At 28.3% G+C, this 26,800-nt stretch overlaps 1 protein-coding gene across 1 annotated transcript; it reads left to right on the top strand.

The window, feature by feature from the left end:
* Positions 1-12,536: 12,536 nt before the first annotated feature.
* LOC105133301 (protein SHOOT GRAVITROPISM 5-like) lies at positions 12,537-15,325 on the top strand. Its single transcript, XM_011037236.1, has 3 exons — positions 12,537-13,080; positions 13,176-13,575; positions 14,221-15,325. Exons 1-3 carry the CDS (start codon positions 12,969-12,971, stop codon positions 15,074-15,076), a joined length of 1,368 nt encoding a protein of 455 aa, XP_011035538.1. The 5' UTR covers positions 12,537-12,968; the 3' UTR covers positions 15,077-15,325.
* Positions 15,326-26,800: the final 11,475 nt, after the last annotated feature.

Below are 26,800 nucleotides of genomic sequence, written 5' to 3'. Positions count from 1 at the left end.
TTTCAATCATCTTATAATTATAATATTAAATATTTTCATTATTAACATAACTTTTTAGTATTCAAACAAAAGAGATATAATCTTGCATGATAATGGTTATGTGGAAAACAAAAGTGATGATGATCATGAAAAGATATTATTGTTTAAAACTATTAGTGATGAAGAAGTAGAGTGTTTGTTTAAGGGTGAGTCACTTAGAGTTAGTTATGCATTGAGTATTTAAGTCAAAGAGAATGAGTTATAGCAGCAAAGAAAAATTATTTTTTATGTTAGATGCCACATCAATAATAAGATATATAATATGATTATAGATGTGGAAATCTCTCATATACTATTTTCCAACAACTTTTCTTTTTTCTCAAACTTAGAAATTGAAATGTAAATAAAATAAAGTTTTTAGATTAAGACATTTAATCACCACACTAATAGAACCAAAAAGAAAATTTTAAAATATCATATTGGAAAATTTACCAAAAAAGCATAAACATTATAATGTCTATTTTTATATAAAGAAAGGGCTCTTGTTTTTTCTTTGATTCAATTTTGATCCCCTTAATGTCATGATTTTTTTCTTCATAAGATCGAGTACTAACCCAATTTAGGATTTTTTTTTTCAAGACCATAACAAAAAGCAAATAGGAATAAATTATCAACCTCAAATCTCAAACAACACAATATTGAATGATAAATTTTTTAAAAAAATAACCAAAGCTAAAAAAAAAAAACATAAATTGACACCACAGGTTTATTTAAAATAGAACGGCTAACACTTTTTCTTTGTTTTTAAGCTTGGACCCCTCTTTTTCAATCTTTTACGAACAATAACATCAAATTTTACAATCCGATATTAGAATATTTTCTTGAAACTATAATAACCATATAGAAAACAATATCAACTCCAAACCCCAATCAAAATAACATTGAGTGATAAAATTAATTAAAATAATTGTTGATCAAAGAAAAAAGGATTAAAAAACTTTGTGAATCCATAATATCTCACCTCTTACTAAACCTTTTTATTTTTAAATTTTTATTTAATGTAATTTTAGTTTTAATAGACTATTGAGATAAAACCCTCATAAGAGTTTACTACATGGATGGCTTGCGCTACCGTGTAGGCTAGGTCAGATTTTTCCTAATGTAAAAAAAAAATGTCAAGGTGATGATAAAAGTTTTAAAAGAGTAAGAAAAATCTAGGACCAGAATTATTGAATTGAATAGGTTCAATAATTTCAGTTAATTTAATAATATGATTAAATAAAGTGCAAATGACCAATTGAAAAAATAAATATTTGCTAATATTATGATAAGATTCCCTCAAAATATTCTAAAAGGTATCAATGATCTTATTTGATAACAAAAAAAAAACTAAATGAGAATGGAATAACCTTATAAAAAGAAAAAAATGAAGCTTAATTACCATTAAATCAAATGTTGAATGATGAGCAGAAAAAAAAATCAATTTTAAACGAGGACAAAAACATGGTTGGAGTCAACATGCCAAATCCATGGTCTAGTCGTGAGATCGGGATAAATCAATACAGAATAAATAGAATAAAACAATGAAGCTGAACTCTTAATTAAACAAAATGATGAAGGGAAAAACTAAAAAAAATCAAGTAAAAAAAAATAAGTCAACACAAGTTAATTTGACTAATTCGTGATCTAAAATATGAGATCAAAATAAACTCAAAGAAAGGAAATTAGAAAAAATCATGAATCTCAAGGCCTAATAATCTTATGTCAAAAGATGAAATTGAAAAGAAAATTAACTTAAAAAAAAACCTAAAAAAAGACCAAAGTTAAATCATGCTAACCTAAGTGATGAAACCAAGATTAACCCATAGAAGAAAAACAAGAAAAAATCATGATGCAGGATTCCTAATCATAAAAAAATTAAAAATAAAATAAATATAAATTAAAAAAATAATGATAAAGTTGGATAAAAAAATAAAATGAAATAAAATGTTACAGAATGAAATTGAAAAAAATAAATTAAAAAATTGATAAAAAAAGTATAATAAAAAAATGAGAACCACATTGGATATAAAAATGAATTAAATTATTAAGGGATGAAATTGAAAGAAAACTTAAGAAAAGGATAAAAAAAATAGCAATTAAAATATTAAGGACCAAATTTGATACAAAAATTAAATGAAATAAGATGTTTAGAGATAAAATTGAAAAAAAAAATCAACATAAAAACATTAAAGACAAAACAAATAATAATGAAAAAATAATAACTAAAATTGGTACAATTTAGTAATCTCTAATAAATTTACAAACTATTTGTTCCCAGTAAATTTAGTAATGTCTAATAAATTTCTCGTGAAAAAAATCTTATTATCCAAGAATAAATTCTTGGTCCACGATGAATCCTTTGTGTCTTTTAGCTTTTGTTTTGTTTGTAATTTTTTTTTTTTTGTTTGTAATTTAATTTGACATGTATTAGCCTTTGTAACACAAAAAAATAAAATAAAATAAAATAAAATGGGGCATTGTCCGTGAATGTGCTGGTGAAGCCTTTTAAATACGAACAAAGATGAAATAGACAAAGGAATCAGAGAATAGTGTGAAAGGAGGGCCCTTGCGTTCTGCCTTCCCATCATGAAATTATGAGGTGACAGAGATACCATTATGCACCCAACATTCATGCGCTCTCCCTCTCCGTATTTCTGATTTATTTGGAATCATACAGTAAGAGTAGGCAGGCAATGTATATGACAGGAGAGGAGCTAGCCCCATTGTGAGAAAATATAAATAAAATATTTTAATTTTTTTATTTTAAATTGATATAGTTTTAGAATTTTCAAATTATTTTAATATAAAAAATAACTCTTTTTTGTTTGTTTATTTATATTAGAATTTAATATTAGAATTTTCAAATTATTTTAATATAAATAATTCTTTTTTGTTTGTTTATTTATTCACATTAAAAGATTGAGAACCATAACATCAATGATTAGTGGATTTGAAATTTTATTTATTTATTTCTCAAGATCATTTGTAAAAATTAATTAACCATTTTTAGAAATTTAGAAAGGTTTAAACCTCTTAATTAGGTTCTCTCGTGTAAGTAAGGAAGCTCGTAGCAGAGTTTGCCTAGAAATATGTAATATATAAGCTCATCGTTGGTATTTATATGATAGCTTACATTAACAATACTTGATTTTTGTAATTTAGAAACTTAATTGCATCTTGGATATTTCCCGGCTTTTATTATTTTTTTATATTTTACTTTTTATTTTCTCCTATGTACCCGTTCCTCACTTACAATTGACAAATACTCTTTTTTTTTTTCGTGTTATATTTTTCTTTTAATTTTCATCATCATTTATAAAATAATATTAAAAAAATACAGTGAAAGCTGATTTTTTTACATGTAATTCTAACATAATTATTAAATTTAAGTTTTTTGATCTTGAAACTATATTTTACTTTTTATTGTCTCCTATGTACCCGTTCCTCACTTACAATTGACAAATACTCTTTTAATTTTCGTGTTATATTTTTCTTTTAATTTTCATTATTATTTATAAAATAATATTAAAAAAATACACTGAAAGCTGATATTTCTTACATGTAATTCTAGCATAATTATCGATCTTGAAACTTACATAGATATATACTATTTTATATTTAATTTTTATTAAATAAAATAAAAATTATAAAACTTACGCTAATTGCATAAGCAATAAAATTATATTATTTAAATTTTTAGATAAAATTTTAAAAATAATTTTATATTACTCTCTAACATATACAATATTATTTTATTCAAGTCCTATATTATGATAATTTTCAATTAATTATTTTTTTAAACCGTTCTCTTGAAAAGTGATTAAACACATTCAAATTATATAAAAAAAAATGATACCATCATATTAAAAAAAAGTGCTAATATAAAGAAATAATATAGAACAATTATACCATTTAAATTTTAAAAATAATTTTATATTACTCTCTAACATATACAATATTATTTTATTCAAGTCCTATATTATGATAATTTTCAATTAATTATTTTTTAAATCTTTCTCTTGAAAAGTGATTAAACATCTTCAAATTATATAAAAAAATGATACCATCATATTTTAAAAGTTTTCAAACACAATTTTCTTTAAGTACTGTTAAATGGAAGAATAAATATAGTATTGTGATATATAATTTTAACTAATATTGACACTTATTACAACCTTTACTAGCCATTGGTAAATTTATTTAAAAATTAATACAATAATTGTAAAACAAAATTTGTGAGATGTGATACCTCTAACATCTAAAATATATTGACTGAGATTTATTTTGATATCTTGAAAATTGGATTTTAATATTTCTTTGTGTATTAAATGAAAGAATATGTATAATAATATTAATATAAATAATCATTCTAATATTAAATAATCTTAATTATTAATAATACTTATTACAATCATTACTAGGCATTTTAAGTTTATTAAAAAAAAAGTTGTAGTTTAATAATTACTTTATTATTTATTCTCACTTTATATAAGCATAAACATTAATGAACATTCGTACGTGAAGATAAATAAAATAATAATGTTATTTTTTTAAAACAAAATACTATTTTGTTGTAAAAACTTTCAAATATAATTCTCTTTCGATGAGTGGAATTAAGCATTTACTTGTGCATATACCCTGTGAATACACGCTTGGGTATGAGTGGTTGTTTCACCAAGAAATACTATTCTAAGAGATAAGTTTATTCTATTTTTTATTTATTACAGATATATCATAAAAACTTTTATTTTGAATCAAATTCTAATTAAAATAAGTGGTCTTATTTGAAAAATAAATAATTAAGTTAATTTATTATAGTATTGAAATGGAGGGTACTTGAGTTTGAAAATTATCGAGTGACCAAATCCTTTAATTAGATTTTGTTTAATGATAATGTCTGAATTTAACTATTTATCTTTGAATAGTGTTTCAATTATTGTCAACTATGTAAAATGTCGCTTGCCACAGTGATGCAGAAGCTAGTTATAAGGAATTTTAGTACAACAGAGGTTCTTTCCCGACTCTCAATTAATACATTCATTTAAAACTTTAATTTTTATTTTAAGCTTTACATTTTTAATATGAACAAACACTATTGTATCATGCATTGGTGAGATAACATTGAAAAATATGTTAGTTATTATTTTTTTAATGTGAAAGATTGACTTGAAGATATGTTACTATTCTTGTCATTAAAGCTTAAACTTTAGGTCAAATTACTTGCATTGCCAGAAAATTATTTTTTCCTAATAAAATTATTGATGATAATTTTTTTATAGATAATTTTAATGATTATAATGATAAAATATTTCACTTAGAAATTTTCAATTAAAATAATAACAGAATTATTTATTTATTTCTAATAAAATTACTGATGACAAATTTTTCATAGATAAATTTTTATGATTATAGATGAAATATTTTGGTTGAAAATTCCCAATTATAATAGTAACAAAATTATTTTTATCAGTAAATACTAATAGAATCACTTATAAAATTAAATAATTAAAAATAAAAAGATTTTATATTAGTGAATCCATCGCTAAAATTACACATCATCAATAACTGATGGAATGACCAACAATATATTCCATCATTAAATCTAAGAGTGTTTTAACCGGTCAAATCCCTATTCTCCCCTGTATTCCTTCTTCTTCTTTTTTTTTTTTTGGTATAAATCTAAGTCCAATTATTATAAATTTTAGCCACTCAACATTTTATAGTGTCAATATTATTATCTTGATACAATTTTATTTAAATATTCCCTCCATTAAGTATGCAAACCTACTTACTTATATTTTAAGTTAATCTATTGTTGTTGTTTTAGTATTTATAGTGTAGTTTGCTTGTATTGTGATGTGTTTTACAATCTTTTTCATAAAGAATTAAGGTTTGACTTCTATTTTACGATTTATTTTTTATTTGAAAAAATTTGAATTTGTTTGTAATTTAATACAATTGATTTTGATTTTATAAGTTAGACATGTTGTAATGAAAGAAATTATGAGTTATTTAATAGGTAACAATTATATTTTATCAATTTTATTATTATATTATAGATTTTGGAGTAATTTATTTTTTGTGAAATTGATAACAATTTAATAGTATTAATTTCAATGGAAAAAGTTTGAATTGAACAAATGATAGACTATTAGTTGGGTTATCAATTACTTGCCATTAATTGGATTTATTTAGTTGATATTTTTATGTATTATTATATTTTTTGTACAAAAATAATAATTGGTTTTTAAATTGTGAATTAATTTTTAATTATTAAAGTTAAATTTTGAATTGCTTGTTACATTATTAATAAATGTTATCATCATTAATCTATATAGGTTTTCTAGGTAATGAATAATCATTCGTGAATATATCTAAACTCACCTCAAAGGTTGTATAGAGAAGATTATTATAGAGGGGTCGAGGTTTTATTAATTTTGCATTTTCAAATCTAATGAATATTAGTGGAGGTGTAATTAGATGTTCATGTATAAAGTATAAAAGCAAAAATTTCCTTCAATTAGATGTTGTGATGATGTATTTTTTTAAAAAAGATTTGTTGAGAAATACTTGTGTTGATTTGCATGTAGAGAACTCTATGTTCTTTATGAGGCTATGTTAAAAAGAATTGTTAACTCAACATCTAGTTCTAACATCATACAAGAAGTTCATGATAATAGTAATTATTCAGGTAAAGATTTATGTGTAAATGAAAAATCAAATATAGATACAATTAGATTTTTTTAATTTTTTAAAAGATTTTGATGAATCATTATGAGATGTGTACACAATTCATAATAAAATTATTGGTCATTGCATGGGTGTTTACCATAAAGTCAAATTATGATATGAGTGAAGTTTATCATGATTGCATAACTGGATGGGCAAAAAAAATATTTTACCTAAAGGAAATAGGTTAAAAACTTATTACTGCAAAATTCATGATGAGAATCCTTTGCCTATGATACTAAAAGAGTGATAGGTGTCTAAATTTTGCATATTGCACTATGATGACTATGTAAATTTAACCGAGTGTAAAACTTGTGGACATACTTGGTAGAAACCCAATATGGGTAATGGAAGGACACTTGTGACATACAAAAAAATAAGATACTTTCCAATATTTCCTAACCTGCAAATATTTTTTTTTTTGAAGATAGTTAAGCCTATTACATGACATTATTTTTATCATGACATGACATAACATCATTGTTATTATATCTTCAAAGGTAGCTGACCCTATGATATGACAACATTTTTATTATGTGAAGGATGCAGTAATGATACATCCTTCTAATGATAAAGCTTGGAAGTAACTTAATAGGATGCGTTCTCAGTTTTTAATGGAACCACACAATTTGTGTCTTGATCTGTATATAAATAGGTTTATTTCATTTAGGTTATTTATTGCACTCTATTATTTTTGGACAATAATATTAAGAGTTTACAAATAACCATTGAGGACATGTATGAGACTGAAATTTATATTCTTATCAACAGTAATACTTGATTCTTATAGTCTATGTAGAAATATAAATGTTTGTCTTCAATCATTGATTAATGAGTTGAGATAATTATAATCATCTAGGGATTTGATGTATAATGTCTTAAAGAAATAATTTTTTTAACGAAACACAATTTTAATTAGCTTGTCCTTATTATTTGAAAAATATTATGGCCTTCACCTTAAATAATGATGATAATTTTTTTTAATCTCCATTAAGGGTTCTTGTCAAGTCATCATCGATACAAAAAAAAAACAAAAATGACTTCTTGAAAAGTAAAGCTGAAAGGGATGTTTCACAATCAGTATTGTCATATGAATAATTATATGATGTAGTATTGAGGCAAAGTATGAAGTGCAAGAAAAGAAACCGGAGAAAATCATGGCAAAGTATGAAGCATATTTTTCCAATCATTACCTTTCTCCCTAAAAACCTTTATTAGATTTCCCCCCTTCCACCTTTACTTGCAATTGAAGCTTATAAATGATTTATATATTTATTTATAATTGATTTTTACATTTTATAAAATTTGTTCTTCACTTAATTGATTTTTATATAAAATTGTAATTGTTTTTTACATTATATAAAATATGTTTTTCAAATTTAAATTAGGTATTTGATGTCGTTTAATTGATTTGTGACATTGTTTTATAGAATTTTTTTTTAAAAAACACAATTTGTTTAAATACTAATAAAATTTATGTCGATAAACTTTCAACCTTTTCATTAGAAAGTTACATAAAGTTATTAATTATTTTGATTCATTATGATAAAATCACTAACATAATCTATTGTCAGTGTGGGAAAATTGTTGGTGAGAAAAACATATTGCTTACACAAGTATCTATCAAAATTTTGTTGGTAATATTTGAATTTTGAGATAGATATTGGTCGGCCTCTTTTTTAAAGATCGATGACAATAATTTGTCACTATATCTATCGATATAAAAATTACCAATAAAATTACCAATAAAATTACTGAAAAAATAACATTAATGACAAGATATTTTCTATTAACATGTTTTCATCGATAAATTCGTAAGTAATTTTTATACCAATAAAATTAGTTTGTTTACATCAATAGAGTAATGCATTGGTGTTTTGAAATTTTCTGGTTATTATAAAGTGAAATTGTAATAAATGTTATAACATCATATGAATGATTTTGCTAAAAGAATGTATTGATATCCTTAGTTGTAAGAATATATATTGTTCATATCCATATTTGCATAGTTGGTACTTCACAATCTTCAATATTTTTGATATAATTGGTAAAAAATTTGCTTGAGAATAAACAAAAATGAATGGTGTTATAAAGGATGAAGAAACAACTAACAAAGGGGGTTCTTTTGATAAATCAAAATTGTTTCTTTGAGAGTTTTGCTTAACATTACATTAAAAAGCAAGAACACTAGTAGCTTCAGTAAGGATCACATGCAAAGGCACATGACAAAAGGCTACTACTTGAACGAGATTTAAGGTTCATGTAGATGCTCATCAAGATGCATTAACTGAAAAGGGTCTTACTTTTTAAGCTTCCTTAACCCAATTGCATTATATTATATGCTTTCTATTTAAAGATTACAATGTTTTTAATTAAAATATATCCAAATCTAGTACTTATTTTTAATAAAACCCTTCAAATCTAGTAATTTAAAATCTCATATTTTTAATCTTCACTTGAGCTTGAGATTTAAATTGAGTTCGAAGATGCAAGTACATACCACACAAGCACCAAAATTGCAAACAGATTCAAGTTAATTGCCTGTGGATTGATTTGCATGATAAATTCACTTATGATTTCTCTTTTCTTACACCTTATATATCGATAAAGGAAGATCGACATGACTTCAGTTTCATTGCGAGAGGGAAAGAAACATTGTTTTTCCCCTCTAGTAGCCTTTTGTTGGTCAAGACCGAAAGTTCCATCTTCACTCTTTTTATTAACCTAATTAATCAATAAATATTGTTTCTAGGGATCGGGCAGGTCCAAGAAAATAAGGGTAATGACTATACTAGCTTGGCCCCATCTTAACTCTATATATATTTCCTGCGGCTACTTTGTTCACGATGCAAACAGGAAATATAATAATGAGAATGAAAAGCAAAGCTGCTTAACTTAATTATAGTATTATACATAGTTTATTGTGTTGGATGGAATGGGGGGATGATGGGAGTAGGATTCTCAAACACATGCAGCATCGCAAGTGAATGTCCTTTGCAATCATCTTCCCCAATTGTGTTCTTGATCCCGAATCTTTTATTCATACACTTTGTTTAACAGTAATGACTAGATTAATCTACTTTCTTTTGTTTTATAGCAGTCCTTCCCTTCTTTTATAAGCATAATTAATCGACCTACGAGCACTAGCCCATCAAGGAAGATCTCTCTCTCTCTCTCTCTCTCTCTCTCTGAAAATATTGACATCATTAAGCTTTGTATATATTCATGGCTTGGTGATTTTTTTATGTGCATACATATGTATATTTTTTTAATTTCTAGTTGTATGCTGTATAAGGTTCCTTTTATTTTCATTATACTAATCCATATACAGATAAAGTTGATGTGCGTGGTGAGGTGGTGAAATTATGGTAGGGCATTGAGGCGGGTCCCAAACTTTCCCCCGGCAGCCACCAAACAGGAGGCCACATCTCTTGTGTCGGAGTTTCCCCTTTCCTTAGATTCTTTTGTCACCGAGAGATGCTTCCATGCTCCTTCCATGCACATGTTACCTTGCACAATATCATCCCCACCATTCCTTGAGGTGCTTGTATCTCTTGCTTAGAGTAGCTCGTGCATTCGATGGCTAAGATCAATAGATCATGGTGGCTTGATTTTATGGCAACATGCAAGGGATCATTCCAAATGGGCCAAGATGGGGACTAGAAAAGGCCTAGATCTGGGGGCCCAATGGCATGGTATATTCTTGTACGTGTCATGCAATGATGTTATGCACCCTCCATGCCGTTTGTATTTTGAATGGCAAAGTACCTTTCCCCTTTTTAGAGCTACTATGCTACGTAGAGTTATCAGCACTTGAATTAATCATGTATTAGGAAGGTTCAACTTCAATCGTACGTTTGTAGTACATGCAATAGTATGGATTACACATGTATTTGGATGTTTTAAAAGGTGATAATAGTTATTTTTTAAAGTATTTTTAATTAAAAATACATTAAAATAATAGTTTTTATATTTTAAATATTATTTTTAATATCAACACATCAAAACAATCTAAAGATACAAAAAAAAATCAATTTAAAATAAAAAAATAAATTTTTTTAATTAATTTTAAAAAAAATTAAAATACAAAAACAAACAAAAAGAAGTCTTCAATTATTCATAACGTATCACTGCTTTGCGACCACACAAAATGTATTTAATTTGTCTAACACCATCTGAGGCGAGATGGGAAGCGAGAAGTCCCTAATGGGCTAATAAAAAATCATATTAATATTTGAAGGATAGCTTGGTTTTGGAAATTAACTTAGATATGGTTTCTGCTTTCGGAGCTCGTATAATAATTAATCACTAGCTAGAATAAGTATAGGTTTTTAAAATTAGGGGAGCAAGAATCCAAAAGAATACAGAGAAAATTCTTTTTGCTTGTTCTAATTTGACAAATCTCTAGTTTATATATTCAAGCATGCAATTAAGATCTTCTTCTTTCTTTTTAAATGTTTTACTTTCGATATTGATAGTGATTCTTCCTTTTACTCGAAAACTAAACCAAAAATAAAATACTAAGATTTGATAAAAATAAATGAGTTAGGAGGATTCTTATAATAGCTATTTTTACTCTTATTTAGAATAGTAAAATGTCTTTTTATCATGGTATTTTTTATTATTTTAGTCTAAAAATCTCTAGAGTAACTGTATAATTATTTATTAGGACTTTCTTCACTTCAAGATAGATCTAAAATTAGCATAAATAAATCGAGTTGCTTAGCTTGTATTTTAGTAGATTTTATAAAAAAAATATATAATACTAAGATTTTAGATTAAAATTTTTATATTGAAATATTATTGGAAAAAATTTGAACCGAGCATGCAATTAAAATTTGAAATACATGCATCTGAATATCTCAATCCATCGTCATTATTCAACAAATGATAAATAAATGCTCTTAATTCAAGTAACACTTTTATATTAGAATAAAGTTTTGAGTTCGAGTTACTTTATTACCGAACTATATTAATTTTAATGTACAACAATCACAAAACAGTGTTAGTTGATTAATTTAACATGAAAATTTTAAAGAAATATATTATGTTAATTAGTGTTTTTTTTATCAAATTTTATATAAAAAATAATACATATTTAACAGTATGATCAATGTTATATATATTTTATTAAAGCATAATATAAATAATAGCTTAAACTTTTAATCAATAACTTCTGATTCTTTAACCAAAGAGGTTACAAGTCTAAATCTTACCCTTCCTCTTCTAATAAAAAGTAATTAATAACACAAGCATATAATAATGAAAGATTTTATATATTAGTATAGATTAATCTCATAATTAAGCTCAAACAAAGGCCAATGATCGATCCCAGTTAATTAAAGATAACCATCTTGCTTAGAGATACAAGTTTCTATTTGACTAATCTACCCATGAGGGTGACTGATCATCCTCAGCGTCACCTTTTTAAAAAAGCTGCTCCAGGTTCAGATCCATAATTAATCAGGGTTACTGAAGGTCTTACGAAAGGGCACTTTGGTCAATGGAGAATCTTCAAGTCCCCTCAAGTTATGAAAGGAAGAGAGAGAATAGTAGGGGTGGCAGTAGAAGGAGATATAAAATGGTGACAAAAAGAGGTAGCTTGCGTGTATTTAGAGAGAGATGTCCTCCTCCTAGCCTTTGTATATATGCATGCAAAATTTTTACTGTTTGTGAAGCCAAATAATTACAAGACTTCGGTTGTTTCTTTGTGGGGATGTTTTTTTTCCTTGCTGGCCCATATTTCTGGTTGTGGGATCAAGTTTCGATCAATGTGATTGGCTCTCTGTCTGTGTCTCTCTCTCTCCACCTTCCCCTCTCTCCTTCTCTCCCTTGTTTTCTTTTTAAGAAGAAGACTCTACGAACAATACCTGATGAAGATGAGTGTTGCAGCAAAGAAAAGAAAGGAAAGAGAGAAAGCTGATAGAAAGCTGAGATAATAAAGAAAGCTGATAATAACCGAAAGAAAACCAAAGCAGACCAAAGTAAATATAGCTTTTCTTCTCCTCCTTTCTCCTCTACTACTCCTCCTTCTATAGCTTAGCTTAGCTACCTCTATAGCTCTCTTATTTCTTCTCTCTCTCCCCCCCACACATCCATAGCACTTGAAAAATACACTCTAGAGAGAGAGAGAGAGAGAGGGAGAGAGGGAGGGAGAGGGGATTGTTTCTCTGCTTCTTTATAATCATACGCAAGATAGAATCAACAAGAATTCATCCATGTTAGCCAATAGCTCTCCCTCTTCACTTCCGTCCAATCCTGAGCCATTTTTTTGCTTGGAAAATGGAAATAGCAATAACAAGAGGAAAAGAAGGCCAGCGGGAACACCAGGTAATTTGTTATATGTATATATATTCTTGAATTCTTGTCCATTGTTTCTATGTACATGTATAAGCATATTCATCGGTTTGTTTTGGCCTACATAGATCCAGATGCAGAAGTGGTTTCTTTATCGCCAAAAACACTATTGGAATCCGATCGTTACGTTTGTGAGATCTGCAACCAAGGGTTTCAAAGAGACCAAAACCTACAGATGCATAGAAGAAGGCATAAGGTCCCATGGAAGTTACTAAAGAGAGAGACCCCAGTTGTAAGAAAACGTGTATTCGTATGTCCAGAGCCTAGTTGCTTGCACCATGACCCTTGTCACGCGCTTGGTGATCTTGTTGGTATAAAGAAACATTTTCGAAGAAAACATAGCAATCACAAACAATGGGTTTGTGAAAAATGCTCCAAGGGCTATGCTGTTCAATCTGATTACAAAGCTCATCTCAAAACCTGTGGCACCCGTGGACATTCTTGTGATTGCGGCCGTGTCTTTTCCAGGTTAATTATTTAATAATATTTATTATAGATCCATCCATGTTAACTTTCTCAGGTTGCTGTTCTTGTTTTCCATCGATATTTTTATTTCTAGATATGTTTTTGTCTTCCAAGAGGATGGTTCTCTTCTTTTTGATTGATGGAACCTTAATTAATCCAAATTTATAAGTAGTACTGCCATTTATTGACAGTTGTTGAGCACGGTTTCCAAAGATCAGTTGTTGAAGGTGGTTTTCTTCCCTCAAATTCCTTCCATCGACTGCTCAAGACCCAAAAACAGTTTTTATTTATTTATTTATTTATTATTGGTTGTTCAATCACTTGTAAGTTGTATCTATTCTGGTAAATGATTAGCTTAAAGTTGTGATAAACATGGTTTTATCCAAATATTTAATTAATATTTTCTTCCACTAAGTCAATTGCATTTCAAAAGCATTAGTTAATTATCACTCCTTCAATTCTTTTTACTTTTTGTTTAATGCACTTATTACTTGATCTCTTCCTTTCGTCAACAAGGACCCCTTTTCAGTATCTTCATACCACAACGTACGAGCACGACATCTGGTCCAATTTCATCAATTGGTATTCAATATAGTTATTCTGTGTTTCTTTATAGGCGCTAAAAGGTTTCCTTTTGTGTGTGTTTAGAGTTGAGAGTTTTATTGAACACCAAGATAGCTGCAATATGGGGCGACTCCGATCAGAATCACAGTCGCTACAACCGGCTGCATGCTTGTCTAGAACTGCTTCAAGTCCAAGTCCTTCTAGTGATAACAATTTTAGTACAGCTCCTTGGCCTCCTTTGATAATACCAAGGCCAACAACAATGAGTGATCATGCCATGTTCTTTAGCCCTACTACGGCTACAGATGTTGTGGATAAAACAGATTCTTCAAAAAGTGCTGCACACTACCAGAATTTGGAGCTTCAGCTTTCGACCACATCAAGAAATCCCCCTGAGGTCTCAGTCTCTCCTAAGAGAGATGATAATCATTCCACTCAGTTGCAGCTCTCAATTGGGTCAAGTGATGTTAGTGACAGAAATGAATCAAACATCACTTACACAAACAAAGATCATGCTGGCAAAAGCTTTCCTAGAGAGAGCAATAACAGTCCAAAACCTGAACTGGGTGCTTCAAGGCTTAAAGAACAGGCAAGAGAGCAGTTGAGGATGGCCATGGAAGAGAAGATTTATGCTGAAGAAGCAAGACAACAAGCGAAAAGACAGATTGAACTGGCAGAGCAAGAATTCGCCAATGCTAAGAGAATTAGGCAACAAGCTCAAGCTGAACTAGGCAAGGCACAAGCTTTGAGACAGCATGCAATAAAGCAAATCAACTCCACTATTCTACAAATCACTTGTCATGCCTGCAAACAGAAGTTTCATGCAAGAACAACAACAGATGAAAACTCTTTGGTATTCAGTTACATGTCATCATCTATAACAGAAGGCGAAGTAGAGCACAATAATGGGATTGGTCTCGCAAAAACTTCTAACAGATGAAATAATTAATCCTACTATCTAGCTATGTATTTGTTTCTTCATTATTAACCACATCCACCTCTCTCTCTTTCTTATAATTTTTTTCTTCTATCTATTGATCATTATACCAAGTGAGTGTTGTGATTATAATCTGAAGTGGATTAGTGAAGTGTTGTAATATCAATCAGTATGTGTGAAGTTATTATTTGTTCGTTAATTTTGATAATTAATGGAAATTATGATAATGGGTTTTCAATTTTCTGATTCAAATTTGTGGACCTGTTCCTCTCTTGCTATTCGGAGTTATATATATATATATATCAAGAAATTGCTAAATATGAGTTGTTCATTAGGTTTCCTACTCTGAAACTATTTCATTGAATAAGCTCAGAGACAATCATACATCTCTTTCCTTCAAACTTTTAATAGTTTTGGATTTTCTATTTGGACTATGTGGATATGTTTGCATGCCTAAGTCAGAAAATGAAGGTGACCCTTCCCGCACCATTAATATAGGCTAAAGTACTGCTGACCAATATTTATAGCCCATAAAAATTTCAAAAAAATTATCAAGACAAAACAACGAGAGTGGGAGGAATCAGAGAGTCCTTTTGATCACTGATCTTCTGGTCTTCTCATATAAATGTAAATGTAAGAACGCCATGTTTTTCAGTGCCACAATTGTAAGGCTTAATGACAGGCTCACTCGTCCCTCTCAAGGTCTCCAAAGACATAGACACAAACAAATCCATTCACAAACAATATTTTCTCTTTCTCTCTCCCTACATAAGAATCAGAGCCCCAATGGGGGCCAGTGGGGCACAGATATAAGAAGCGCTAAGCAAAGCATCTTTCCATTTATGCAGTGACATTCAAAGCATTTTTTTTTTTTTTTTTTGAGCTGGATGTTAAATTTCTTGGTGTTAAGACACTCTTTCTGGTTCATGTTTTCTTTCATAACTTCAGCCAAACAAAAAGGCAAAGGGATGACCTTTAACTGAGCTTTTCAAAAGACGTATACTTTTCCCTTTTAAAAGAAATTTAGTTTGCTTTTTGCCGTGGGAGCATGTGCTGCATTTTTCTTTCTCTTTCTTTTTTTTTTTTTTTAAAAAAAACAACCTAATATTATTGCCTTAATTCCATTCTACAACTTCCATCTAAATCAATCTCTTTATTTATTTATTTTCCTTCCCTCTTTTAATTGGCATTAACTTAATACCCATGGTTGAGTACTTTAGGGCAAGTTCGAGGTTAATTGCTTTCTGATAAGGTTGGCTTATTTTCGAATATTATTGTCTTTGTTTTTTGCAGAATCGTATATTTCAGAACTTTAGGCAAGTTAAATTATTTCATCATTGAAAAAGGAAGCTCGTGCTTATATATTATTATACCTTACCAGTCAAAGGTCATGAGATAGTGGCTCTGTGACTCAAGATTTTGTTACATTCATTCTCTCTGGTATATCACAACTGGCTGGCCAACCACAGAAATCATTTCATGGAGGTTGTAGGTAGTATCTAATGGGTTTTGCAGCTTTGTGTATAATATGCCCTTCAAGTCAAAAGTGAGGTCATGTTGAGGTAAATATTTGGTGGGCTATTCTCATCTCTTCCTTTCAATAATATAGGGCATAAATGGTGGCAATAATTTTGTGAAGACATTTGAGCCAGTTTCAAAAACAAAATGCTTTTCCCAAATTTGAAATCAAAAACTAAATTCACAACAATATTGATCATGAAAAAGGAGAAAGAGTTGGTTCCAAAAATAATTTAAAGAGTTCCATTTTGTCATTTTCTTTACCATATATTCAGAGAAAAAAATAATTATCAAGCATTTAATCTAAAAATTGGAATTATACATTGGTTAAGTTTTATTCTTTTTTTTAAAAAAAAAGCCTCTTAAAGAACCCAATTTTCAACCCACTTTCTCTAAAGCCTTTTCCCTTGAAACAAAAACAAAAATGATTATTATACCCACCTGGTTTTTCTAATAAAAGAGAAAAAAATGACAAGCTTCGAGCATATGAGATAATTACTATGCTGAATATCTATAATTCCATAAAGAATTCGTGGCATACATTCACAAGAGATTAGTAATTTTAACCTGTTTATGTTATTATATTCCAAATCAAATTCTAATAAATACAACTTAACAAAAATAATAATCTATAGAGTTTCAAACTGCTATCCAATAATAACCATGTGGTTCATGGTATGCTATCCTGGGGACCTCTCTACACTTGGATTTTTTTTTATAAATATGCCAGATGATATTGAAAAAACTGAGAAAAAGAAGAAGCTAAATACAGTAGGTGGTCAGGTTTATGGCATCATAGGTTCATTTTCTTGTGGTGCCAAAACCTGCATGGTATGGATGACTTTTCTCTACTTCTGTAAGAGTATAAAGAAAGCGAAAAGAAAGCGAAAACAATGTGTAGGGTTTATAAAACGAAATACGAGATAACTTTGCAGGAGCTTACCTTCATGTCTGTATGGACCTCATCTTTTCATGGAATCATCAAACCCTAAGCCAACCAATATATTCATCCTTTGTTATTATTAATAGGACCCTATATGCTGCTGGTTCTTGTCTTTTTTCATGTCTTCCGAGTATACTCGTCAGAAGTTCCAGGCTTTAATTTGGAACAGAGAGGGCCAGTAATTAAAACCCTACTCGAATCTCTAAACATCAAGCTCAATTCATAATATCAGATTTGAAAATCAATTATTACCCAATTGCCTACAAGAAAAAGAAAATATTTTTTTATTCGATAATAATAGATATATATTCTCATAATAGCTTGTGATGCGAATTTAAAAGTTTAATTTTACAATCCACAATTAATAATTGAATACTTATTTAAGAAATATCAAATCATATTAGAAAATTTTGATCAATGTGATTTCTTGAACTAAAAACCAAAAATATATAGTTAAAACATCATAAAAATAATATATTTGATTAGTTCTTAAAGTTTAATTAAAAACCCAAAGGAAAAAAAAGAGAGAGTGTTTATGCTATTCAATTATTAATGATGGTAAAAAAAAAAAAAAACATGTTGTTCAACTATTTATATAATATAGCTTACAAAATAAACCCTAGCTAATGATTTTCAATTAAATCCATATAATCAAATATTTAAGTAGAAAACTAAATAAGAATAGAGTACATAAGGTCCAATCCACGTACGTGATACATGTTAGACAATTTCATATTTTGCTTGGATCATTTTTTTTTTTTAAACTCAACTTCATAATTAACTCCATCTTGAAAGAAATTTTTAAGTTTGCTCAGCCCAAATATTATGAATTCACTATCAAAAAACAACAAATACAAATAGAAAAATTTTCATTGGTAGTATACGGTAAACTTTATTAACAAAATAGTTCCTTGTTTTGTCCATCAGTAAAAACCAATAAAAATTTATACTGGTTTACACTAATGTAATTACAATTATAAGAGAATAAATTAAAAAAAAAACAAAAAGATACAATGGCATGTTATTTTTACATATAAAAATACTGATGGAATAAACTTGTTAGAAATATCCATTTTTATTATTACATGAAAAGGAAACATTTATATTTTATGATTTTATTATTATACACAGAACTTGTATTTATTATGCTTTGATTTTAATATATTTAGCAGAATGGATAGATAAGAAATACATATAATTTTTTGATGTAGAAAATGTTTTATACCAATGGAATTCCCAACAACATGTAATATATCAACAGATACATTAACAAGCTAAGTCTCTCAGAAAATTTCAGAGAGTTAGAAAAAAATTACATGCATTGCCACTAAGATTTACTAAAGGAATCATTAATGGATTAAGCCTATCGGCATATTTTAGAGAGTTAGAAAAGAATCATACTTCGATGTCACTAGAACATACAAATAGAATCACAGACGGAAGTATAAAAGATATTAATATTTATTTGGTCATCAATAATTTCATCAATAAAAAAGCCCTAAATTAAAAGGTCAGAATCCCTAACTTTAGAACAACATCGTTCTTCTGCTTATTCTTCTCCTCTTTACAGTGTTTCTTATACTTCTCTCTCTATCACCTTTCTCTTCTTCTTATTGTTCTCTCTCATTCTCTCCCTTCCTCATGCTAAACTTCCTCCTACCAGGTAAATCTCCATTTTCATCTTTTTCCTCTTCTTTTTATTTTGCCAAGTTTTGTAAAGTCAATTAATTCCTCCTTTTTTTTTTCATTCTCAATGTCTTCCCCATACACTCCATCAAGGTTCTCCACACCAATAAGGAGGAGAGTTCTAGGTAGATCTCCTTCTTCTTCCTTCTTTTTTTTTTTAAATATCATTGTGTTTTTGAAGAATTTTTAGAGGAAGGATACATTGATGGTATTTATTATAATGATTTTCTATTTCAAATTTTTTGTTTTAATTAATAAATTATTTAATTTATTGTAGGCTTCAATCCTTTTTCATTAATAGATTTAAGGGTATAGATATATTTTCTTAGATAACTATTTGCACAAATGCATATTTGATTTGAAAATTAAATTTGAGTTATTTAAAATACTTAGTTGAATGATATATTCTGAGGTTTATATTATTTATTTATTTATCATTATAATTTGAAATTCTTATCCTAATATGACATATTTACAAAAAAAATGCTCATTATTTTAGTTATGCTCTTAAATGATTAAACTAATTTATATTGGTATAATTTATTTTTCTATTAAAATGATTGATTCTTTTTAAAATTATACAATTAAATACTGGTTCATGTGGAGTCATGTATTCCAAGCTAAACTACGTGTATTGAAACTAGAAAGGTGTGTTGTAGTTCTTGGAGTGGATTATTTACAAATTTATTCTCTCATTTTGTCTGACTTCATGAAGATGAATTTGTAATTTAGAAAGGAATGGAAGATGATAAAATTGACAGGAATAATTGAAGTTGTTGAGTTAAATATGATTAAAGTTGCCAAAGTATACAAAAGTCTAATAGAAGTAGTTTATGGGTTTATAAGTCATTTGTTTTCAATAGAAGTATCTCATGAATCAAGAGTAACTAAACAAGATACAATAATGAAAGTTTTATTAAAAGAATTTAAGGATATATTTACAGAACCTATAGAGTTACCATTAATCATAATTTTAAACCACTTGATTCCATTAATTCTTGGATCTAAACCAATAAATATGAGGTTTTATAAGAGTTCTGATGTATGCAAATAAGAGATAGAAAAATTAGCTAAGAAAATGTTATTTAATGCGATCATACAATATAATAGCAGCCCTTTTTGCTTCCACAATCCTGTTAGTAAAAAAAAAAAAGATAACACCTAGAGATTTTATATTGACTACAAGTTATTCAATAACATGACAATTAAAAAGAAGTTCTATATTCCATTTATGGATGATCTTTTGGACGAGCTACAAGGTTCACATTTTTTTCTTAAAATTTGACCTTGGATCAAGGTATCACTAAGTAAGCATGAATAAAGATGATAAGATTGCTTTTAAGCACACTATGGTCATTATGAATTCAAAGTAATGTCATTTATTTTAACAAATTCTCTATTTATATCTCATGCATTAATAAATACAATACTAGAACCATTTGTTAGGAGGTTTTATGCTAATGTTCTTTAATGATATATTGGGTTAAAATTCTTCATTATAACTATATGTACAACACTTAAGGTCAATACTATAGGCCTTTAAGAGAAACCCACTATTTTTCAAGAAAACAAAGTGTTTACCTTATGAAAAAAAGGTTGAGTATTTTGAAAATATTATATTTATAGACGTTATATCTAGAAATCCTAAAATGATTGATGTTGTAAAGAATTGTCCAACACCAAGTTCAATTAAAGAATTAAGCGGATTCTTTGGATTTGTTGATTCTTATATAAAATGTAGAAGAAGTTTAGAGTGATTAGCAAGCTATTAATTGAGTTATTAAGCAAGAACAATTTTAGATGGAATAAAGAAGCATATAAGGCTTTTAAAGATTTAAAGACTGCTTTTCATGAGGTTTTAGTTAGCTGTTCTAGATTTCAATGCAATATTTGATTTGAAAACTGATTCTTGTTTTAATGAATTAGGAGTTGTTTTTTTTTTTTGTTAGAAAGGAGTAAAGCCCTAAATACCAAGCATCTTAGATTGTCTATTTATGAAGAAAAAAAATAAATGGTAATTTTGATGGCAATAGAGAGATATAAACACTGTAATCGAGCTTGAAATTATTATTAGAGCAAATAATACACACTCCAACTGAGAGAAAAGGTTTATAGGTTGAAGAAGAAGTTGGTATTATTAATAAATGGTTGTTTGGAAGCCATTATTATATTTGATCTAGAATGGTATAATTAAATTTGTAAGACTTATAAATTTGATAATTAATTTAAGAAGATTGTTGTTGAAAAGATGATTAACAATGGAAATTGGCATGATTATTCATTGATAAAAAGAGTTTTAAGATATAAGAACAAAATTATCATTAGCAATAATAAGGAGTTAAGAGAAAAATTAGTCAACCTTGCACGTGATTCTTAGTTGGAAAAGCATGCAGGAGTACAAAATTTTTATAAGAGGCTCAAAATGGTGTTGTAATGACTTTCCATGAAAATAGTGCAATTGTTTCAACTGCTACAAATTCAGAAGGTATTTGGACAAATGTCATAATGAATTTCATTGAAAGACTACCAAAATCAAAGGGAAAAAAATGTTATACCATTTATGGTGAACAAATTCATGAAATATAGGCATTTTTTATATATATAATTACACATATATACAGTATGTAAGAGATTGCTCATGTGTTCTTATATCACATTTACAATTTTCATAGATTACCTACAACTATTATGATTAACAGGGATAAATTTTTATTAGCTTGTTTCGGAAAGAATTATTCAAATTGTTAGGAGTCAAGCTACTACTAAATTCATCTTACCACCCTTAGATAAATGGACAAATTAAAAAGGTTAACCAATGCTTAGAGACATATCTAAGATATATGACAATATATATTCCTAGTAGATTGTATGATTGGTTATCTTAAGTGTTAAAACCCAATTGTTTACAATGTTTTTCAAAAATGTTCCAAAAAAAATACAAAAAAAACACCAAATTCTTAAAAAGTACATTTTTGACGTGATTTAGCTAATTTTGGTCATTTAATAATTCTCGATCATATCTCTTCTTATTTTAATATTGATAAAAAAAATTTTAAAAAAAAGAAGAGAGAAAGAGAGGAGAAAAAAATCAATCAAGAAAAAAAGAAAATTTAGTGAAAAAATAATAAGGAATAATTTAGAAAAAAAAGTTTTTAATTGCATAATGTTGTCTTAAAAAAAATTAAAAATAAAGGCTAGAAGATGGTATAAGTTTTTAAAGAAATCAAGAAAATAGTAGATAGGTGTGGAACATTGTAAAAATGAAATGTGAAAAGAGTATTTTGAGTAGTATAAATAAATGGTTATACACACCTAAAAGGGATTGAGAAATTAGTTAAAGGATTAGTCATACAAAAACAAAATCATGCCAAAAACACTCCTCCTCATCCTTTTCCACACATACCAACACTAGATACACACTAAAACACTCTCTAAAAAAGAAGTAAAAGCAAAAAATAAAAAAAAAAATAGTTGTAACCCATCAATCGACTTCTACTCCTAGTGAAACCCTTTATTTTCCTTAATAGCATAGGTCCACTCTAGCCTCTACATATTCCATAAAGGCTCAAGCTCTCCACACAATCTAGCGTCTCTCTTTCTTTGTCAACTATAACCAAGAACCACTCATTTGTTTATCCACCTTACTTACACCCAAAACCACAAAAAAAAAAAAAATAATGATCTCTAGTGTCAAGATTGAAACCAACATATACCCAAACATTAATCCCATCGCAAACACCACTAATATTAGCATTTAACTAGCCACCAACAACGATTAACCATTATTTGCTAAATCATCGCCAACAAGGGTAGCCTCTATATAGTAGTTGTAACACCCATACTTCCAGCTGAAACCTTTCCTACCAAAACCTATTGATTTAAGTTGTCAATAAATATAGCAATCATCCATTTCCATCTGTGACCGATAAAATAAACCTTGACCTTTCCTCTAACACCCACTGGTCATAACCTTTTCAACTTATTGATTCCACCAAGAGTCACCTCAACATTGTTAGTCACTTCATACTTCAATACTATATCTCATAAACCACTATCCAACAACCCATAATCTTTAACCCTTTCATGACAGCCTTCAAAGACAACCTCTTTCATCTTGACAAAATTTATTAGTGTGTGTGTGTATAGAGATAGAGATAGAGAGAGAGAGAGAGAGAGAGAGAGACGGGAAAAAGAGAAAAGAAAGTAATTGTGATGTTCCCTCACCTATTTATGGTTAATACACTAGTTTCCAGCACTACCATTAGCATCAATAGTGACCCTTCTCCTACCTAGGTCGCCCACGGTTGCCTCTCAAGCAACTAACTGTTAGCTCAACCTCTATACACTTTTGACCATACAAATCTCTTCCCTCATCAAACCAATCATGATTAGATCATCAAAATGAGATAGGGTTAAAAAAAAGTAGAAAGAGAAGTATCTATGAATAAAAAAGGAAATAAAGCCAAAAGTTTGTGTATGAATTTCCTTTTTTGCATATAGTGGTGACACTCACCATCGCATAAGGAGGAGGTAGAGGAGGAACCACTTAAGATCCATCTTCTTCTTTTTTTCATCTATGGTGGAGTGTGGACCCATATGTCATCATTGTTCCTGTACCTTTAGTAGTTTCTAGGCTTGATTCAAAACACCTCAGAAGGTTGATCCATAAACTTAAATAATTTTTATGGTAAATTGCTAACCTGTTGTGAAATTTCGGACAAAATTATCATTGTTGTGTATAATTTTTGGACCATTTAGAAATTATTGATTTGGATTGATGTGTGTTTTTTATTTGAGATTATATGACAATTTGTATTAGATTATGAGTCTATTTTTAGGGTTGTGATTGCTAATTAAACATTACATGTTGGTTCATATATTATGCTTGAGCTTTATATTGATTTGAACATTAAATATTTATTAATAGATTATGCTTTCATTTGTTTTAAGGGTTAAGATTAAAATAAAAAATAAGTAAAGGGGTAACAAAATTTTTCAATTTGAGAGTTAAATTGAAAAGAACAAAAACATTAAAAAAAAGAATAAAAAAAATGAGAACCAAAATAAAAAAACAAAAAACAACACACTATAAACTTGTATTTTAAGGTGAAATTAAAAACAATAAAACTTATATAAAAGGTCTAAGGAAAAAAATAAAAAATCTTAAGAATAAGAATCAAGTTGAAAACACTAATACATGATAAAAAAAAAAATGAAACATGTAGAATTTTTTAACATGTTTTTTTTATTCTCAAATGTAGATCGGAAAACTCATGCATGCATTTAATTAAATAAATCAAGAATCATTATTGTCGCACGTGTACAGAGTCGCGACAATTGTCCACCCTAAAAAAATTATATGTAATAGAGAGATGTATAATCTATTCTGGCAAAATATGTAGAGGCAATGAATTCTTGTCTCTTATCAGTAAAAAATTAAAATGGATGTCACTACCTAGTATTTTGGTCAATAGAAACCTGAACTGATTCAGAGATGGGGTATGGAGACTGGTTGTGTATAGCACCCCAACTATGCCCTACCTAAGATAAATTGTATTGTTTTGACTGATAAAATTTAAGGTTTAATGGTGGTGCCTAAACTTTATCGGTCTATCTACGGTTAAAAAAAAAACCTCCTCTGTAAGGAGATTCTTATCTTATCGGGTAAAAAAAACCTAACTAATCAATATTGACAACGAAAAAAATACCTTTTTAATATCAAGAATATATTTTACGTATAAATTCATAATCCGTGGTACTAAAATAAAATAAAATTTTTATTTTTTTTTACGATTTTGGTGAATGTTCTCTTGACTTTAATAAACTGGTAATTAAAGCCAAAATGCACGTTAAAACATTGTTTTTTTAGTTTATGAAATACACAATATGATTTTTTAGCTTTGAGACACTTGACCATATATACAAAAATATTTTTTTTATTTTGTATTTTTAGAAGTTTTAATGAAAATCAGGTATTTTAATACTGGATTTATATTTTTACAATATAAAAATATTGCCTGATATTATCAAAATGACATAAAAACTATGCAAAAAATTGTTAAATTCTGAAACAAAATATTTTTAATTTTTTTTGAAAAAAACTGAATGAGTTGAACCTGACACATCATTTCAGGGCTGGGGCAGATTCAACCCATCTATTGTGAGCTGGGCTGATGTCCCAGCCGAGGCCTAAATGTGCTGGTTACTATGCATCACCACAATAACCAGCCCACACTATATTTTTGCAGCAGAACATGAAATCTTCATATTCTCCATGTAAAAATACAGATGATGCGGGTAAGGAAACAAACGGTGGGGAGAAGGCTTATCTGTGGTGGCTCATAGTGCTTTTGGCAACTGTGGTTGTGGCAACAACGGTGCTAGTGGTGGTTGAGGGCACAATAACCAGTGGTGCTGCTTTTTCTTCATCCTCTCTCTCCTTTGTTTTTTCCTCTTCTTTTTTATTTTCTTTTCTCCTTTTTTTTTTTTTTTTGCTTTGCCCTCTCCCTTCTCTCTTTTTTTTTTGTCGTTCCCTTTCTCTTACGCTCCCCTATTTTTATAGGCGAAAATAGGGGAAGACAATGGACAGGGTGATTACTATACTTTAATTTCTTTTACTAATGGTTAGAGGATTCACTAATAATATGTCAAATAAGTATAGTATAAACTCTTATTATTCAATTGGAAACCACACACAAAGAAGATTCCAATCAGATTATAAATTGTTAACATGATTACATTAGTTATCTTATTCGATTAATACTAATACTTATAAATGTTGTCAGACATTCATGATTATAATTTATGTTAACAACAAATTAAATTCTTTCATAGCACAAGTGTCGTTTATACCATACAGTATGAGCTATGAAAGTGTCAAGTATTTGTTGTACCAAGTGTTAGACAATATAGATCTAGATTAGTCATTTAACAAGCAAAGTATTAAAGAGTAAATAAGATAACAAATACAAAATATGTTAGTATCAAATATAAAAGTCCATGTTGAGCTTACACTATACTTATTCTTACACTATTAGTGTAACATTTTCACCTTGACATAATAAAATCAATTAAATATAATAAAAGAAAGAAAACTAAATAAATAAAATAAAAACATAAATAAGATAAAAGTTAACTATGTAAAGGAAAGGAAATGAAAGGCATAAATTTGCTATTAATGAAAGCAAAACATAAGCAATATAAAGAGAGAAAGTAAGAGTATGATTTTGATCTGGAAACCAAGATGCCTAAATGCATTGCAAATGCCTCCTTTTGTAAGCTAAAATTAGGAACTATTAATTTGATGACTAATTGATGAGTGGGTGGCCAACTCTTAACTTGGTGACAATCCTTATGTTCTCTTTTTTGTCTAAAACATCATTGATAATGTTAAAATTAGAACCACTTGAAAACATAAAAGTCCAAATTAAGGTTATTTGGACTTCCAAAACTCTAGATATAGGTCAAAAACTTAACAATGTTTGGGTTGCAAGATAAATTCAGACTTTTTCATTGTTGCTATTATTTGGATTTGAAAATGGTCTTTTTAAATCTTGGGATGCATGAAAGTTGTAGGCCTA

Source organism: Populus euphratica, unplaced genomic scaffold (assembly GCF_000495115.2).
Source record: "Populus euphratica unplaced genomic scaffold, PopEup_1.0 scaffold114.1, whole genome shotgun sequence".
In the NCBI taxonomy this organism is placed as follows: domain Eukaryota; kingdom Viridiplantae; phylum Streptophyta; class Magnoliopsida; order Malpighiales; family Salicaceae; genus Populus; species Populus euphratica.
This window is presented reverse-complemented; position numbering and strand designations above follow the sequence as displayed.